Here is a 20,338-nt window from a genome sequence, read left to right on the forward strand (position 1 = left end):
GCAGGCTCCCCGCTGAGCAGAGAGCCCGATGCGGGACTGGATCCCAGGACCCCGAGATCATGACCTGAGCTGAAGGCAGCGGCTTAACCCACTGAGCCACCCAGGCGCCCAACCATAATTCTTTTAAATTTTGGGTAGTTTCTAAAAATTGGTATGACTTATATTAAAGTATTAACAGATAGGGGCACCTGGGTGGCTCCACGGGTTAAGCGTCTGCCTTTTGCGAGGTCACGATCCCGGGGTCCTGGGACTGAGTCCTGCGTCGGGCTCCCTGATCAGCGGAGCCTGCTTCTGCCTCTGCCCCCCCCCCCCCACTTGTGCTCTCTCTGTGTTCATTCTCTCTCTCTCGCAAATAAATAAAATCCTTAAAGTAAAAATACACAAAAAACCCCCAAAGTATTAATAGATAAAACAACTTCATGGCTGAAACTGGTAAGAGAGGAGGGTTTTAGAAAATGCTAATAATTTGTCTTTCTCTGCCCCCGAAAGATGTGAAGAGGTCCACAAAAGGCTCCACTGTTTCTTTAACAGTTACCGGTTTCCTAATACTCCTGGCCAGCAATTCTCCTGCTTTCTTCAGATCAGAACAGTACAATGTTGTAATTACACCAAACATTGAGAAAAGTCTAAAACAACCTCATGGAATTATAATTTTCTAAACTAAAATTTACATATTAGGTGAGGGTAATTTGACTCTTTAGGTTGAAAGTTCTCAGGCGGGATAGGGTAAAACAGGAGTCACACAAGGGAAATTTAGAAGTCATCCACTGCACACTGGATCTTAGTATCTCCTTACAAAACCTTGTATTTTGTGAATTTCAAACCTCAAGTTTAATCTCGATCATATTCTACAGTCATTTCATGTTAACTTTCACAGTACTGATATCTGTAGAACATGTCTTGACAAGGGTCTATTTTAACTCCACATGTTATGTGGTAGGCACAGTTATATTAGGAACGTTATCTAGATTAGGCATAATCTTGAGTGGGTATGGGCTAGATATCTCACTGAAAATAAATAGGCATTTTGTAAATGTTAAACAGCTGAGGTTAGGTTGGATACTCCTAAAGTTCAAAACTTCTTTCAAAACTTTCTCCAAACTTTTTACTCTTTTTATTTAATTACTCTTTAATTTATTTAAATCCTGCTCCAACAAAATACCTGGCAAATATGCCTATCTTCACGACCAAAAGCCTAGTGGGAATGCATACTCGGTGACCAGCAGGTAAGTCACTGAGCCAACTCATGTGCATTAATAATTTTTCATTCAAAGCACATTTCGTGCCCATTAGGAGCTCTGCAGAGGCCCTGTGATGAGACATGGAATGATGGCGACCACCGAGGAAACGGTAAGGAACAGTGGGAAGAGCCCAGGCTCTCAGGTTCAAGGGCCAAGACTTAGGTTCAAATCTCTGATTCCCACTGCACGACCTGTTTGCCTTCAGACAAACTACTGACTCACTCTGATGTTCCATTTCCTCACCTGTAACAGGAGGTTATCCTGATAACTATCTCCTAGGGTGGTTATAAAACATATGAACATAAGTAACATGTATAAAGCCCCCAAGAGGGCGCCCAGCACACAGCAGGTCCTCAAGGAAGGTAAACTCTGGTCCCTGGGAGTAAACACTTATCCATGCCCAGAACTGCCCAGGCGCTTTAGATGCATAGTTTTCCCAGGCTTTACAGATGAAAGAACAGACATGGCGAAGGGGTGTCAGTACCCAGTAGAGGTGTATCTCCTGGGGCGGGGGGGGGGGGGGTCCTACCTGATTGTCTCAGTGAGTGGGAGGAGCTATGGGTGGGACCAGGATATTGGACGTCCTGCAACACGCACGGTGGTCTCACAAAAATTTGCCCACAGGATCATTCTTCCAGGTACTTTTATAGTTGAAAAACCTGCTTATGTTTGCAGGGGACTAGAACCTTCCCCATAGTTTCTTCTACATAGAAATACAATATTTTTTTTTCAAGCTATCAACAGGTACCCATTTTTTCAAGGAGTGCAAACAACAGTGAACACTGAAGAAAGGGTAGCCTTAACTTTGCCACGAGTTGTGTACTTTTGCAGAAGATCAGGTCACCACTGCCAATAACCACTTGTGACATCCGAGCGGCCAACACCACCCAATCCTTCTGCACTCATGCTGGTCCTTTGCACTCGGTCTCGTAGACGTGCGCAGGCACCCGACCACTTGGAATGTCTTCTAATAAAGTACTTCTCACCAGTATCTATTGTGGTATTATAAAATACTTTCATATCGAAACTAGCACAATATTGTTTTCTGAAATTTTATGTAGAAGTCTGCAGTCCACCTCATTTTTGTGTCAGGACAGTCAAGTGCTCGTTACAAAAAAGAGGAAAGGGGCGTGGTGAGTGTGAGAACGCACTGGCAGAACACTTGCCCAGCCACTAAGCTGGTAAGGACAGAATTTCCACCAGGGCTCTCCCTAGAACCCGGGTTTATGATTCTCATGCCCTGTGATGAAAAACTTACGGATTGCTCCCATCCTTGCCTCTGTAACGTTCTCTGAACTGGGAAGACATTTATGGATTATCTGTGGAGATGCTGGGGACACAGCTGTGAACAGAAGGGGCGCTCCCGTAAAGGGACTGCGAGGGGAAAGAGTGGCTGGGAGGGTATCCAGGGGAGACCCAGAGGAGGGGGAGACCCAGGGGAAGGGGAGGCCCAGGGGAGGGGGAGACCCAGGGGAGGGAGAGACCCAGGGGAGGGGGAGGCCCAGGGGAGGGGGAGACCCAGGGGAAGGAGAGACCCAGGGGAGGGGCAGACCCAGGGGAAGGAGAGACCCAGGGGAGGGAGAGCTTTAAGGAAGAGAAGACCCCCTCGACGTGGCTAGGAGCTGAGCAGGATGAAGCTCAGAACTGGCCATCCGAGCATCGGAAGGAACAGATTTCCCATGAAGAGAGGACACGGTGGGGAACAGTGCGGGCGGACGCAGTGGAAAGAGAAGCAACAGTCTGGAGAATGGCCTTCCTTCAAGAGAGTGGTGGAACCCAGAGCCTCTACAAGGTCTACGTAAATAGATAAAAATGGGTAGCTCCTCTCAATGGGGCTACGACATCCTTTACAAGGAAGCCTGCAGAGAAGAAAGGCAGTATTGCAACAAAATGTGAAATACCTGTACGCACATACGGGATATGACTTGAATTTTCTACTTATGACAAGTTTCTGACTCCTCCATAGTGAATAGAGTATTTACTTGAACAAACCAAAAGGCATTTGTTGTATATGACATATAGGTGGGATGTTCCTAAGAGATTTACAATCCCCCCTAGGTAAATTCTTACACAAGCGCCCTGGGAAATAAAAGCAAGACGACTGGACCGATCGACTTGGCAAGATGGCTCAAAGTAGCAGATATTGCACGACTTCGCTATTCTAGTTTTCCAGATCGCAAAAACGATTTGCATTCTGCCTCTATCCCCTTGGCAGTGATGGTCTTTCCCGAATAAGAAGCCGAATCGCTCATGTTTTGATTAGCCTCCCTTTTGGAACCAGAGTGTATCTGAGATGTTAAATATGCCAGTTGAATGTCAGACCATATGTTTTTAATTTTAATGTTTAATGCCACTGCAAAGACTCTCCTCATTGTTTCTCAACAATTTTTGAGTTTAAGTTTCTTGAGCTCTTTCGCATTCCAGAGTGGAGCAAGGCTTAGGCAAGCCAGGGAGATGGGCTGGAATGATGTAGCACCCAGGATCTGCTGGGCTCCGGGGCATCCGGCTTTCTCCTGGATAACCACAGAGCATTTCGAACAAGCCTTCTAGAAGGATTTCCTTAACCCGAATGGAGGGCATCTGAAACAACCCAATTCCCTTAGATCCCCGTGTGGATCGTTCTGGATGCCTCTGTATGAGGAGGGCGACAAGCAATAGTGTTTCCCATCAGCAGAACTCAAATCCTTCTATGAGTCTCACATGAGAGTCCCCAAGTGTCGTCACACAGCTATTCTTTACTTGAAAAATGAATTAGTATTTGTGAGGAGTTATCTAAAAAAGTAAAGATCCTTAGCATCTTAAGGTGGTACTAGAAGCTGGCATCCACTGTTCCCTGTGGGTCTGGGCCCCTACTTTCCAGCATTACTGCCCGTCACCCACAGAACAAGCACTGGAGAAACCATGATTTGGGGAGAGGGAGTGACCTACCCAAGGACACGTCCAGCACACAGCAGAGGACAATTCAAACCTAGCCGGATGGATTAGTGTTTTAGTTTTCTTTGGATATTTATCGAAAAGATATGTGTGCCCTTAGGTTTCCTGCAGCATTATTTACAATTACAGAGGTGACAGAAGCAACGCAAGTGTCATCGATCGGCGGAAGGGTAAAGAAGGTGTGATGCGCACAACGCAGTATTACTCAGCCATCAGAACGAACGAAATCGTGCCATGTGCAGCAACAGGGATGGACCTAGAAGCTATAATGCTAAGTGAAGTCAGTCCGAGAAACACCATACCATAGGATTTCACTCGTAAGTGGAATTTAAGAAACGAAACAAAGGGGGAAAAAGACAAAGAAACAGACTCTGAACTATAGAGAATGAACTGGTGGTTACCCAAGGGGAGGTGGGTGGGGGATGGGAAAATTGGTGACGGGGGTTAAGACGTAAACTTACTGTGAGGCGCACGGGGCAACGTATAAAATTGTTTAATCACTACATTGTATGCCTGAAGCTAACAGAACGCTGTATGTTAACTACACTTCAATAAAACCAAACCAACCAACCAACCAACCAACAAACCAGCCCAGGCAGCTGGAGCCGGCAATCTAATCTATGTGGCTGCTCTGTGGAAAATCATCTCCGTTATCTGGATTTTCAGCGTCCGTAGCAGAAAATGACCTAAAAACTGTTCCCGGCCAAAACAGGAACCAAAAAATATTAGTGTGATTGAATATTAGTCTAACTTAATTCCACCAAAACTCTGAAAGATCAGGTTGTAGTAACTGGTGACTGTTAATTAACAAATCCTGTTTCTAAGTTTCAAAAAAAAATTTTTTTTTAAAGATTTTATTTATTTATTTGAGAGAGAGACAGAGAGAGAGAGAGCATGAAAGGGGAGAAGGTCAGAGGGAGAAGAAGACTCCCCATGGAGCTGGGAGCCCAATGTGGGACTCGATCCCTGGACTCCGGGATCATGACCTGAGCCGAAGGCAGTCGCTCAACCAAACGAGCCACCCAGGCGCCCAACGCTTCAAAAAAATTTTAATGAGAGTGTTGATACATAGAAAACATATGTAAGCTGGCGGCAATAACTAAAAAATCTGATCGTCAATACACAAAATTCGGGGGGGGACTTCGTGGGGAGGCAGAGAAATGGGGTCGGGGGGGGCCATGGCTCCTCATAATTTACTCTCCCAATGCACCACGGAGAAAAACAAACAGAAACTAAGCTTCTAATGAAAAACTCTTATTGCTTTACTACAAGAAAGGGGATAAATGTTTTGTGTTCTTCTTCTGCAAATCAGTTCTAGAAAATTGGTATTATTATGTACTCCTTTTTCTGACGAGCTAGAACATAAACCCCTGAAGCTTCTGGCATCTTTAATAGTGAAAATTCTTTATTCCTTAACTCAAAAACACTTCTGGACTGATTTATATTTGGAGACTGTATCAGCAATACAAATAAGAATAAAAAAGATAAACTGAAAGTATTGCAAAAGTTAAGATAATTTTATTCCAAGTGTCTTGTCAAACAGAAAGGTAAACAGGCCATAAAATTAAGCCCTTTCTTCTCAGAGGGCCACAGGACCTTTTATGACAAATGCTCAGAACTGGACAACACAGGATCAGAACAGGCAGTCGGATAGCTTTTCACTTCTCCAAGAACCAGGTACCACTGCCCAGGCACGTCCAGCGTCTCAGGGGGCGGGCTAGTCAGGGGGGAGATGATGTGTGGATCCCCTTCTTGCAGAAAGCCCTGGGCTCTGGCTCAGAAGCCATCTGTTCCGCTGCTCTTCCCTGGGGAGGCCAAGTGGGAGGGAGACCCTCGTCTCACCAAAGTGGGCAGATTAGGAAGCAGGTCCAGGTGCAGGCCCCACCACCGGCAGCAGCCTTGAACAGGGCACGAAAGGAGGGGAAGCTGAGCTCCTGACAGATTTACCTCTCCTGAACCTCCCTGGCCCCTTTTTGTTTTGCTTTGATTTTGGGGGCTGGGGCTCACAGCCACCTCCAAAAAAAAAAAAAAATCTCCGAGGAGGAAAAAATTTCACAAGTGGTACGACTTCGGGAAAGGGCCTCCCTAAACAAACAGCAATTTTGAGATAATTAAAGGTCTACATGTTAAGAGGCCACATTTTATAAGCCAATATAGACTGTCGTTCCAAAAGCAGAAGTCACGAGGGAAGGGAAAGGATGGAAAAGGAGCTGCTACAATGAACACATTTAGAAGACAAGGCACACATGGGAGAAGATACTTGTAACACAAAATGGCCAAGTGTTCATTATCCAAACATAACCCCTAACACCTCACTCCTGGGAACAGAGCCTCGAAGGCTTCTGCATAGAGACTTGTGCTCGTCTTGTCAGCGAGACCAACTAGAATGTTCCTGGTAGCATTATCTGCAACAGAATGCCAAAAGTGACTCTCAGAGCCCCTGAAGGAAGAGCGCACAAATGCATGTGGTTATGCTCATGCTAAGGAAGGTTTCTCTACGGATTCTTTTGATTTCAGCTACTCAGATAAACGCAAAAATGTCCGGTCAAACAGAAATGGCCTGCCTCCTGCTTCTGGGTGGCCTGCAACTTTTTTATTCTCTGTAATTTTTTTTTTTTTTTTACATTTTTTAATGTTTGGGGAAAAAAAAAAAGGGGAACAGTAGTTCAAATGCATGTGAAAATGAGATGAAATTCAAATCAATCTATTGGAACACGACCTCCTTCCTGTGTTTTTGGGTTTCCCTGTGGCTGCTTTTGTGTCTGAGTACCTGTAGAGGTGCTGTGACTCACGACGCCTAAGAAGAAGTTTGCCGGCCCCTCTGGGAGCACAATGCAGATAGTAATTTATTAATGCATATAATTTAAAAACACATAAAATGCTACCGAGACATGCTGCGTATCTGTGGTTCTCGGATGTGCTGAGCTGTCCTGAGCCACTGCACTGAACCTACAGGAGCCATGGGGTGTTTTCAAGTTTGGAGGGAAGCTTGGTAACACTCTGTAGAGCCTGAGGTTCAACCAGGTCCGAGGTAGTTCATGGTTTCCATTTCATTGCCCTGCAGTCCTTTCAAGGACATCATATCTTTGTGAAGCTACATTTTTGGCGGTTGCTACAGTAAGAGCAAGAACGCTGTAAAAGCCAGCGGGGAATAGGCAATGATCTTCAACGCATCGGCCAATCCCAAGGACCGAAAAGTTGTTCAGTGCCCAACGAGGACACACGTCTCATTAATATGTTATGGTGGCTATTAAAAATGAAATAATAGCTTTCTTTTCCATTTATATGCATTCTTTTTTCCAGACAGCTAAGGTGTCAAGACATAAATATCCATGAAGTTGTTCGGACCTAACCACTTAATAAACCAGCGTCTTAGGTATTTCTGTTGACCTCATATGCCTTAGGAAACCATTGGTGAGACACAACATGAACAGAGAAGGTCCAGGAATCTCTGTTGTAGATCTTTTGTGGAGACCTACTTACGGAATAAATGGTTTATAAACCATGCCTGGAAATGATAATCCCTAAACTGGGATAGGGCTTCCTCTAGAGAAGCAGACAAGGGAATGAAATCAGGGAGGGATTCACAGGGACCTCACCTCTGTCTGATGTTTTATTTAAAAATAAAAAAAAAAAACAGGGGCACCTGGGTGGCTCAGTGCGGTTAAAGGCTCTGCCTTCAGCTCAGTCATGATCCCAGGGTCCTGGGATCAAGCCCCGCATGGGCTCTCTGCTCGGTGGGGAGGCTGCTTCCCTTCCTCTTCTGCCTGCCTCTCTGCCTACTTGTGGTCTCTGTCTGTCAAATAAATAAATAAAATCTTTAAAAATAAAAAAGCAAAAACTAAAGCATATATAGCAATGTTAGGATTTTAACACAACTAGTGAGTGATGGGAATACAGGCATTTATTGTATTAGTCTGCATAGTTTCCTAGATACTGTGTGTTCGGTATATTTCACCTTTTTTCCCCACTTATTTTTGTTTAAGGACAGACGACAAGCTGATGAAAGAAGAAGACTGACTCTACGCGGAAGAATAAGCGGGGAAAGGTAAGGGGGAATAGTGACCAGCCTTGTGAGTAAGAGCAAACGGGATTAGGTCTCAAGCAACATTAGAGACATCAGAACTCCTGGGACAGTGAAAACCACTTTCTCTCCCTGGGCTTCTGGACACCGGGCTTCAAGAACATCGCTAGTGATGAGTAGTTTCCCGGAAGGTCAGCATCTCTGTACTTCATGTCCTTGATTTAATTATGAATACAATCATGGAGAAAAAGAAACTGGAAGCATTCTAACAAAAACAGAGCTGAGGCTGAGATCTGTGTTTCTAAATAATGTAAACAGAGTGAGGTCTGGAAGAATTCCAGCTTAAAGCTGGGAGACCACTTGACGTCAGATTTTTTTTTGAAAGGGTAGGTGAAATTATAGGAATGTTTAGTTTGGTCCGGTTCTCTTCTACCAAAATGAAAGGATTTTAAAAATTTGATGGCAATAAAAATGGAAACAGACAACAAGCTGGTGACTGGGTGAAGATGCCAGCAGGGTTTCCTGAAGCTCAAGGAATGAGATTTAAACCGTTTGTAAAAGGACAGTGGAGAAGTAGGGGGAGCAGTAAGGTGCTGTGACTCAATAAGGTAAATTTTAATTTGTACTGTATTAGGGAGAAACATCTCTTAAAGTAGCAAGGATAAAAGAAGAAGGAGGGGGAGAAGGAAAAGCCTGTAAACTGGAATTAAAATTAAAAAAAAAAAAATAAAAAAGAATGAAAACCCAAAAGTATCCCACCGCTGCTGGCATACGTTATTACAGATGGTATAATAGTATATTATTGTGTAATATTGTATAACAGTATAATCATATCGGTACGACTGTAAGCTGTGGCCATCCCTTGTGGACGGGTCTTCTGAAACTTGGTGTTTTTTCATGGGAGTGAACGGGAACCAGCTAAAGAGAAATGAGAAGATCCGCGTGGGCAGAGCAGCCAGCTGTCTGCACAGCTTTCGGCAAGAGGGGGCCCTGACGTTGTATCCTCTGCCACTTGCTGGCTGGGGGACAGACGACACGTGTTGTAAGCTCTCCAGGCTTCAGCTGTCACCTGTAGAATGAGGCTAACAACCCCCGCTCCGCCCCAAACCGTTTCAGGCTTCGTGAGACTGCAGAGGACAGAGCACAGGTCTGCAGCTCTGGAATCGCTCAGAGATCGGCAGCGTTTGTAATGAAAATATTAACGAGACTTTGTGTCCCCCCAGTCCTTCTCAGTTTGTCTCCGAATGACCACGGTTATTTTTTCTGATCTTGAAACCTGAATCTGGAAACGTTCAGGGCGAAGTTCAGTGCAGAAATGAACTGCGGGGCCCTGGTCTGCTCATGGGTCGGTCCCCAGGCAGCCAGGGGAGAGCCCAGGGTGGGTCTGCGGCGTTCTCTACGGATGGCAAGGAGACGACTCACAGTCAATTCAGGTGACGTCTTGACCAGCACTTTGGAAGGGGACGCGAAGTGTCAAATATAAGTGGAACATCAGAAGCCCCCAATGCTTCACATAGGTCACTATAAAGGAAGTCTGGTGAACCACACGACATCCCTTAGGCCATGAGAAGACCCTGGGCCTTCATCATTTTTTGGATCATGGACCCCTTTGAAAAATCTAATGAGAGCCATGGAGCCCTTCTCTTCTTAAAACAACCAACCAACCGTATATGTCCATATACAATTCTGTATTTAATTATGGGAGGATTGGCTGGTCAGCCACCAGTTGAGAACTCTCAGCTTCAACGCAGACCAGTGTGCGCTGAATTCCAGACCGAAGGAAAGGTATCATTCAAAATGGGAATCAAAACCAAAGTAAGAAAACAGAAAGCAAATTTAAAAAACCAAGGATCATGTGTAAGTCTGAAATCCTTACAAAGAGTTTAAAAATGAGATAATTCATTAAAGCCTAGAAACTCAATGTTGTTTTCCTTTCCTTTCTTCTTACTTTAAAAAAAAAACAACACATGATTAGGATTTGATGCCAAAGAAATGTTTGCTTTTACAGCAGTGAATGGAGGTTAAGTGGACTCCCATGAGAACTGTTGGCTAAAGAAGGAATAGAAATCGCTATCACGGGGACCAGAGCATTTCCCCCCAAATTCTCAAAAAGACTATTTTGGTCTAGTCTGACAAGTTTGTGCAATTTCAGCTGACTGATCAACATGGGTATGAACTGGATGGGTCTTTTTATATACAAGTCTTCTTTCTATATATAAATTATATATATTATATATTTAAAGACTTACTCATTTATTTGACAAAGAGAGAGCCAGAGAGAGTGAGAGAGCACAGGTGGGGAGGAGAGGGAGAAGCAGGTTTCCCGCTGAGCAGGGGGCCTGACGCGGGGCTCGATCCCAGGACCCTGAGATCATGACCTGAACTAAAGGCAGAGGCTTAGCAAGCTGAGCCACCCAGGCGCCCCAGATTTTCTTTTTGATAAATATATTATAATATTGTAAATGTATTTTCTTTCCCTTATGATTTTCTTAATACTATTATCTTCTGGGGTGCCTGGGTGGCTCAGTAGGTTCAGTGGTTGACTTTTTTTGGGTTTTGGCTCACGTCATGATCTCAGGGTTCTGGGATAAAGCCCCAGGTTGGGCTCTGTGATCAGTGGGGAGCCTGCTTGAGATTCTCTCTCTCTCCCCACCCCTCCCCTGATAAAGAAACAAATCTTTAAAAAAATAAAAATACTATTTCCTTTTATCTAGCTTAATCTTTTTTTTTTTTTAAAGATTTTATTAATTTACTTGACAGACAGAGATCACAAGTAGGCAGAGAAGCAGGCACAGAGAGAGGGGGAAGCAGGCTCTCCGCCGAGCAGAGAGCTGGACTTGGGGCTCGATCCCAGGACCCTGGGATCAAGACCGGAGCCGAAGGTAGAGGCCTTAACCCACTGAGCCACCCAGGTGCCCCCAGCTTACTTTATCTTAAGGTTACGGTATATAATATATACAACATACAAAATGTGTGTTAACTGACTCTTTATGTCATTGATTGGGCTCTGACCCATCAATGGGCTGTTAGTAGTTACGTTGTGAGGGAGTCAAAAGTTCTACGCGGATTTCCAACTGCACGGGATGGGTCAGTGCCCCAACCACCAAACCATTCAAGGGTCAATTGTAATTAAATAAATTTCACTCTATTTTTAGTCTAAATGGAAAATTGATTCCATTATCTTGGAATAATTATTACAGAGTAGACAAAAGAATTCCTTTCTTGGCTGTGTTGGGATAGAACAAAAAATCAGACTAAATATACCTCACAAAACACAGTATGGAGAAAATCCTATCTAAGAGAAGCCCATCATCTCTTAAGATTCTTTGTTGATCAATAACTTCATCTCATAAGTGCACTGCACTTACCACTGAGGTCCTGTTTATGGGCTTATCTCTCACACCACATTATACATTACTAGAGCTAAGAACCATGTCGTGTATCTCTGATTCCCAGCTCTCACCATGTTATTACTTGACATAACAGCAGAAGCTCAATATATGTGCACTGAAGAAAAGTATTTCAAAGGACTTAAATAAATCTTCAGTTACTTCTTCTCCAAGGTATGACAAAGAACTGAAGTTGCTAGACGGTTTGCTCATTTTCAGTTTAACCCAGAAATTCTGTCAGAGCGCTCTTTTTCTGTAAATTACTCTTTCAAATCCTTTGCCCAGTTTTCTGTTGGATTACTTGTCTTAAAAAAAAAAATCAATCCATAATCCTTGGTGGTTTGTATATATTTCAAATGTTCGTCATTTGTCTATTACCGCTGCAAATCCTACTCTATCACTTGTTTTTTAAATCCTTATCTTTTATCACACAGAATTTGTTTTCTAACGTAACCCAAATCATCAATCTTCTTTTGGATTTGGGCTTTTTCTGTCTTAAGAGGTACACACTTCTATAAACAATGACTTTTCTAAGGACATAAATTGTCTCACAAGCTTCAAAAAAACCTCTATTTACTGCATTTAACTTCTGTGGGAGAATGTTAAAATGGGGCTCTTTTGGTTTCACTTTTGTCTGAAGCCCCCAAAACAGTGTCAATTCCTCTCATGTTCAAGGAGGAAGCTAAACCTAGTAGCATTTGCAAAAACATTATTTGAAAATAGATTCTGTATCTTTTAGCCCAACAGCTACCTTGAATTTTCAACGGGTTGATCAAGTTAGAAACCAGGAAAGGATTTCTTCAGAGAAAGTTATCAGTGTGGAGAAGCCCAGTGGAAAGGATATGGAGCTAGTGAGGGAGGCTTTACATGCGCAGCTGGAGGCCCTTCTAAGGCAGGGACACAGTGGTGGCTTGGGGATGCATAGATGTTTACAGGCTGAGGAGAAACAGCCCCTGCAGTGGGAGAGAGACTCAGGTGAGAGTTGTAACTGCACCCCCACCAACGGTAAGGTCAAGGTCAAATGTCTGTGGTATCTGGAGATCAGGTACTAGATGAGCAGCAGGACGGTCTCATACCACCCAGAGGCTTTCTGCCAGCAGTGTGGGTCTCTGGTGGAAGAGGCTGAATGGGTACCATCGAATTTGAAGCTTCAACCCTAGAGGGGCCAGAGGCAGACCAAGTGCACAGTGATGGGGGACAGAGAAGATGCCACTGTTCCCTTCCCATGATTAGCCAAACACAGGCCCAAGATGGGAGAGACTTAAATTGGAATGAAATTTGGAGTTATTTTTGTATAAGGCTGCATCCACATTTTTTATTAGAATTAGACTTTTTTTTTTTTTTTTTAAAGATTTGTATTTATTTGACACAGAGTGAGAAAGTACACAAGGGAGAAGCAGAGGGAGAGGGGGAAGCAGTCTCCCCACTGAGCAAGAAGCCTGATGTGGGGCTTGATTCCAGGACCCTGAGATCATGTCCTGAGCCAAAGGCAGATGCTTAACCAACCAAGCCACCCAGGCGCCCTAGAATGAGACTATTCTTATGATTGAAAATGATTAGAGGCATGTAAAAAAAATTCTTAGAGGAATCATACATTAATTAAAATTTCATCCAATGCAGCCCACAGATCAAGCCTGACCAGACAAGGCGGGGCAGGAGCACTGTCTTCCGACCATGCCCAGCTCCCACAGTTCAGGACGCTGGCTTTGCTTCCCACATTCTAATGCAGCTATGGCAATAGGGTACCACCTTTGTGAGAGTTTAACACTATAGATCTTGAGTCTATATGTATTTTGCAAGTCACGGCTATCGCACAGTTATGCAAAATGAAGCGTGATCTTTATGCATTAAAACTAACATAAAATGAGTTATTTGCGTACCACACTCCCAGCAGCATTATTCACCAGAACCGGCAGGTGAAGCAATCTGCGTGTTCGCAGACAGACAAGTGGATAAACAGATCATGGCATACGTAAACTGGAGCATGCTTCAGCTTGAAAAGCACGGAAATCTGAACAGATGATCCGCCACGGGTGAACTCTAAGGACATTATGCTAAGTGAAATAAGCCAGTCATATAAGGCCAACAGTCCAGACTCAGAGACAGGAAGTAGAAGGCTGGTTGCCAGGGGCTGGGGGAGTGGGGAGTTATTATCTAACGGGTGCAGAGTCTCAGTTTTGCAAGATGAAGAGAGTCCCGGAGATGGATGGCGGCGATGGTTGCGTAGTAATGCTCAAGTGTCTGACTACTGAATGGTGCGCTTAAAAATGGTTAAAACTGTCGATTTCGTTAGACGTATTCTACCACAGTTAAAAATAAAATCACTATCATAAACAAAGCAAAAACAAAAACAACCCCCCCCCAAAAAACCTACCCCCAAACTCTAAATGGAAAAGCGGAAATTTAACCCTTATTAACCATGGGTGAGCGATGGGGAGAGGAAGACGAGGAGCGGCTGAGAACTGTCGCCGAGTCTCACCGTGTGTCAGGTCTTAACAAGCAGTCTCGTTCAAACCTCTTTTCAAACCTACGATGCAAGCCCTGTTTAAAGCCCCATTCTACAGATGAGGAAACCGAGGCTAAGAAGTTACCCAACGTTACACAGCTTGAAAGGAGTGAAGCCAGATTTCTGTCACTGAACTCTCCCCCCCACCTACAGCCTCTCAGACTAGAGGAGGTCATAGAAATCATTAGCCAAATCACTGCCATTTGACTGGTCCACCATGGTTCACACAGCAATGTCTTACTTGACTTGACGCATTAAAATATCGCAGTTATGGGACGCCTGGGTGGCTCAGTTGGTTAAGCAGCTGCCTTCGGCTCAGGTCATGATCCCAGGGTCCTGGGATCGAGTCCCACATCGGGCTCCTTGCTCGGCAGAGAGCCTGCTTCTCCCTCTGCCTCTGCCTGCCTCTCTGTCTGCCTGTGCTCGCTCACTCTCTTTCCCTCTGTCTCTGACAAATAAATAAAATCTTTAAGAAAAAAAAAAAAATATCGCAGTTATGAAGAGCGGAAAGTGAACCCTAGAGAAGCTGAGTAACTCCCCCCCCCCCCCCCCCCCCCCGTCGGTGGGCAGTTCCAGTTCGGGTCATGATCCACAGATTCTATCTCATGGTCACATGCAATTCCTCATTTCTCTTTTTTCACCTGAGAATGTCCACAAGGGACACTCCCCGAGAGGCTAATGGATTTCCCAAGGTCACGTTTTGAGTGCACCATCAGCTCATATCTTTAATGACGCTTTGCCACAATAACACATACTCTGTAAATACATATGGACAAAGTACAGGATTTATACGGGAGCAGAGAGCTCTGTCAGCATAAAACAGAGAGCTTTCTTCTAGAAGCTATTTGTGGAGTTGATGCATGAGAACCCCTCTTCATATAAGCACCCAACTTTTCAGGGCCTGCCCTTCCCAGACTCCCGGTGCATTAGCCCCACAATTATGCTGTGATCAACTGAGCAAATCCATTTCCGTGGCATGTCCAGCCATTCTCAGAGTGGACTCGGTAACAGGCGGCCGAGTACACAAGACCTATATGATACGGACCTTGAGGAATGAACTACAGAAATTCCCATTGGGTCCTGCCTGCATGTCCATAGGGAATTCTTAAAAAAGGTCTCCATAGCCCTGAACGAACTTTAGAATGGCTGAGCATAAAAGTGCAGTGCTAAGTTCTTTAGCCCGGTAGAATTTTTTCTAGTAAAACAACTCACTTCGAGTTTGATACAAGGCTGATGATTAGTGTGAAAGCAGCAACTGGTAGACTTGAGGATCACGGGCATGAATGGCAAGTGGAAATTCCCCGTGGCACGTGAACGTCTGCCAGTGCAGTCTGTCTGCTGTCAAATGATGCTGTTATTCCAAGACTCCCTGCTATTTGTTTCTCCTTTGTCACCCTCGGGGGTGGGATGGGGGGTAGCACTGACAGAGCAAACGCTCACCGGAAACGTCCATTGAAAACCGAAGAGAAGAAGGTACCACAAAGTACACCGTGACCGCAGCACAAAGTCGGAAGTCCTAACAATTAAAATTTCCAAGTCCAACAGTTCAACAAGACTTGGAAATGTCCCCTCCATTCGACACGAAAACATACTATGATTTGAGGAAGAGCAAACTGATTTCTACCGCTAATAACAGCTAATAGTTAACGAGCACTTCTTCTGTTAGTTATGTACAGCATTAGGCAGTCTGTTCCATGAAGGCGGGGCTAGGTCTGTTTGCCTCATGGGGTTATTTCCAGCTCTGAGTACTATGACTTGTGCATAGTAGTTTCTCAATAAATACTGGCTCAGTCAATAAATACTCTCATTTGGTTTTCACAATAACTCTACAAGGTTGGATACAATATTGTCATCACCATTTTATAGATGAGAAGACGGAGGCTCAGAGGTCATTCAAATGTGTCCAAAATCACTCTAGCAGCAAGTATCAGAGCTCGGATTCAAACCCATGAGTACTTGACATCAGAATGTACGGTTTGAACACATCAATTCACTAGTATAGACCAAACCACAGGGCTTTTCCAATATCGAGACCATCTATGAAAGGTGAGTCTAAAAGAATATATTTCAAATCAGAATGCATTGCACTCTTGTTCAGTCATCGACGTTTAGATTTCTTCCATACTCTATGACAAATAAATTTAACAGAAATGACTTACCTACAAATCCTTCTTGACCAACCAGTTTCAGGGCGATTTTATCAGCCAACACTGAAGAGTTGCCATGGGCGATGTTAGCAAAGGGGCCGGCGTGCACAAATACAGGTGTTCCCTACAGAAATTCAAGGACAAATCAAAACCCTCAGAGACAAAGGGAGGGATGGACCAAGATGGCAAGTCTTGGTATTTAAAGACTCACTGAACCCGTTCTGTTTTTATTAATACTGTATATTCAGTGTGCAAATCCTCTTAAAGAAAAAGAAACACCTTGACTCTCTCAAAGGACCGAATTCCTGGTATATTCTACAACAGTGTCATTCCACATTAAATGCTGAACTAGGGAGAAAAACCTATAAGGATTATTTCCTACGATTGTTTTGGTAAAGCACTCATTAGCTGCCTCACTAACTATTAAGTAAACTATTTAACTCACTTTATAGTATCTTGAATTATACATATATATTAATATATTAGAAAATTTTATTTATTTATTTGACACAGAGAGAGAAAGATCATGAACAGGGAGCAGCGGGCAGAGGGAGAGGGAGAAGCAGATTCACCACTAAGTAGGGAGCCCGATGCAGGGCTCGATCCCAGGACCCTGAGATCATGACCTGAGGGGAAGGCAAACGCTTAACTGACTGAGTCACCCAGGTGCTCCAAATTAAATATATTTTTACTTTTATTTATTTATTTTTTAAAGATTTTACTTATCCATTTGACAGACAGAAATCACAAGTAGGCAAAGAGGCAGGCAGAGAGAGAGGGGGGAAAGCAGGATCCCTGCTGAGCAGAGAGCCCCAGGCAGGGCTCCATCTCAGGACTCCCGGATTGTGACCTGAGCTGGAGGCAGAGGCTTTAACCCACTGAGCCACCCAGATGCCCCATATATATTTTTTAAAAGAATTTTAAAAATTATTTAAATGCATTTTTTTCCTCCATTGAGAAATCAATCACTTCAAGAAAAATCTAAAGAAAGCAAATAAAAACCAATACAACTAATGAACCGTGTAGTATGGCAGGACAACCATATAAGGTTTACATTCATTATAGCCCATTTTTATATCTACAATAATAAACATGTTCTTCTGATTCTTACGAATTCTGTTTTAAGCCTTTCTCATTGTTTAACTGGCTTACGTGTTAAAAATCTGGTCAGTATTGAGACAATAAAAGCAAAGCAAATTTTCACTCTTGGTAAAATGCTAGAGTAATTCTTACTAAAAAGGCAAAAATCAACAACAACAACAAACCAAACGGACTCTGATAGAAGGGAATTATCAAAACTTTGAGATTTCATTCTTAGAGAAAATCTGTCAATACTGCATTTTAAATGCCATTTCTATAGTTCTCCTGTATCAGTGAGAACAGACCCTAGCCCTGTCTGAGGGAATGAATCCCCATGCATTGCAATGCTGGGGTTTGAGCCCAAGCCCAGCCGGGGCTGCTGGGGTCCGTGTCTGTGAGGTCTTGGCTGCACCTGTGAAAACAGACGCTGCCCTCTGACTGACGCGGGGAGGCAGCGAGGGACCGAGGGGGAGGCTGGGCGCCACGGAAAATTCCCATGACCCGCGATGGGCTGCTAGCTGAAGACATTTCAAAGACGAGAGAGCTGAACAAAAGTGGGAAGGCAGTAAGAGAAAAATCTGTGAGAATGAGACAGAGTTTATCAAAGCCATTCTGTGAGTTCTCTCTTTACTTTTATTCCAGAGTCCCCAGGAGGGATGACAGGTCCCTGACCAACGAGAGGTCACGCAAACGTCTGGGGAAATAAAGTTGGCAACAGAAAATCCAAACGTAGGTGCTGAGGGATAGTTTCATGTGTGTGTCTAGTGTCTAGACCTGTGTGCCTATCTTTAGCTTCTCATGTCTGCCCAGATAAACCTTTCAAATGCTCTGAAGAAAATACTGCTTAGAGGACGGGGCGGGGGACAGTGTCGGGAGGGCAAGGTCCCAGGTTCCGACCCTGGGTCTCCCACTGCAGCATTCACCAAACACGGGTCTCTGGCGGGGCATGGGTGACAGGGTGGGCTGGACTGCCACAAACCCTTCACCCTTCCCAAGACAACCACTTCCCCAGATAACCATTCCCAAGATAACCACTCCTCGAGATAAGCACCCTTGGATATAAGCACTCTGCATTAGACACTCCATGAGACACACAGGCTCAGATGCTCAGCCAGTATTTATGGCTCTGATACAGTACACAGAGTTAAGTCCTTAGTTAAAAAACTATGACGGGGTGTCTGGAAGGCTCAGCGGACTGAGCGGCCAACTCTAGGTTTTGGCTCAGATCATGATGTCAGGGTCCTGAGATCGAGTCCCCGGTCGGGCTCTGTGCTGAGGGAGGAGTCCGCTCAGGGAGGTTCTCTCTCCCTCTCCCCGTGCTCCTCCCCTGCTATTTGCACTCCTATACATGCTCTCTAAAAAAATAAATACATTAAAAAACAAAAAAATCTTTCCAGGAGAGTCTAGCGTGCAGCCAGAACTGAGAACTACCAGTCTCCCGGCAGCCCGCAGCACGGTAACAAGCCATGTAGTAAAACTAATAGGTATTCATTAATTATTCAACAAATGTTTGCTGAGCACCTAATATGTGCAAGGCAGCTTCTCAGAGCCGTGATCTGGTGGTGAGCCTGGTGGGATGGGTCCTGCTCCCACCCTGGACAAGGAAGTAGGGAGCTTTTGGATGACAGTCCGCGCCGTGCCGGAATGCCAAGACAGTGACAGGACACAGTGACTGGGCCTGTGTTGACCTGTGGCCGGGGAAGGCCTCTCCAGGGCGCTGATATCTAAAGGACTCAAGTCCTAACGAACAAGAAGGAGACAGACACGTGAAATCAGTGAAATCAGGAGGAACGTCCCAGACAGGAAGAGAGAGGATGCGGGAAAAGGAGGAAGAGCCAGGTCCTGAAGGGTTTCCGGCCGCAGCGAGGACCAGCGCAAACCGCCCGAGAGCTCTAAGCAGGAGGCCAACAGGAGCGATTCAGTTTCCAAGCTCCCGGGCAGCTGAGCAGACAGAGGATTCTGGAGGAACGACTGTTAACAGCAGCCACCGTGGCAAGGTGGGAGGTCGCGCTGGAGGCCAAGGCTGCAGGAGAAGTGGACGGGTCGGAGACGGGTCAGGGAGGGAGGCTCTGCAGGGATGGAGACGGGCGGGGGAGAGGGAACCAGGCTCCGGGTCGACTCCTAGGATTTTGGCTGGAACCGCTGACTGGGTTTGAAATCAAAGACCCTATTTTATAACCAGGTTTGATATGCAATGGCTCTCAGGAAGTCCACCCACAACTCTGAAATTCTGAGGTCAGGAGATTCAGAACAAGAGCTGGGGGGTCAGGGAGCACCTGGGTAGCTCCATGGGTTAAGCGTCTGCCTTCGGCTCAGGTCATGATCCCAGGGTCCTGGGATGGAGCCCGGCATCAGGCTCCCTGCTCGGCGGGGAGCCCGCTCCTCCCTCGGCCTCTGCTGCTTCCCATGCTTATGCTCTCTCAAATAAATAAATAAAATCTTTAAAGAAAAAAAGAGTTTGGGGGTCAGTCCATGGCTGATGGGAGGGAAGCACGGCGGGAGAAGTGAGGGCTCGGACGCTCTCACATTTAGAAGCTGAGTGAAGGCCAGGCCAGCAAAGGAGACAGGGAGGCGGAAGGAAGACAGTGGGAGGCCCAGAGCCACGAGGTGTCCCAGAAGCCAGAAGAACCAAGTGCTCCAGACCAAAGAAACATCAGCTGGGTCAGACCTTATGAAGAGACCACACAGAGAAGGACAGAAGAAGGAAGAACTGGTAGCACAGAGGAACAGGTGACCTGGACAGGACCATCCAGGAGAGGGGGAAGCTCGGGTCAGGCTGAAGTTATGAGGAGAGCCAGGGGACATGCGGAGACCCCGGCCACAGACATTGATGTCTGACCGTGACAGAGCAGAGAACGGAGCAGCAGCTGTGTGGGGACACTGGATCCTGGCAGGTTTGGGGGACTGTTCTGTTTAAGACGGCCTCTACCAGAGCATGCTCGCACGCCACCGGAATGAAAGAGAGGAAGGGCTCACCTGCGGGAGGCAGAGACCCCGAGAGAAGGTGCTTGCGTTCT

General features: G+C 45.2%; 1 protein-coding gene across 1 annotated transcript in view; it reads right to left on the reverse strand.

The window, feature by feature from the left end:
* The window catches only part of MTHFD1L (methylenetetrahydrofolate dehydrogenase (NADP+ dependent) 1 like), a 184,260-nt gene that overhangs the window by 92,649 nt on the left and 71,273 nt on the right, over window positions 1-20,338 (reverse strand). The window contains exon 20 of the mRNA XM_059176779.1: window positions 16,254-16,365. Within this exon, the coding sequence (XP_059032762.1) occupies window positions 16,254-16,365 (112 nt within the window). The remainder of the gene's footprint in view (window positions 1-16,253; window positions 16,366-20,338) is intronic.

The sequence above is a fragment of the Mustela lutreola genome, chromosome 6 (assembly GCF_030435805.1).
Source record: "Mustela lutreola isolate mMusLut2 chromosome 6, mMusLut2.pri, whole genome shotgun sequence".
NCBI lineage: Eukaryota > Metazoa > Chordata > Mammalia > Carnivora > Mustelidae > Mustela > Mustela lutreola.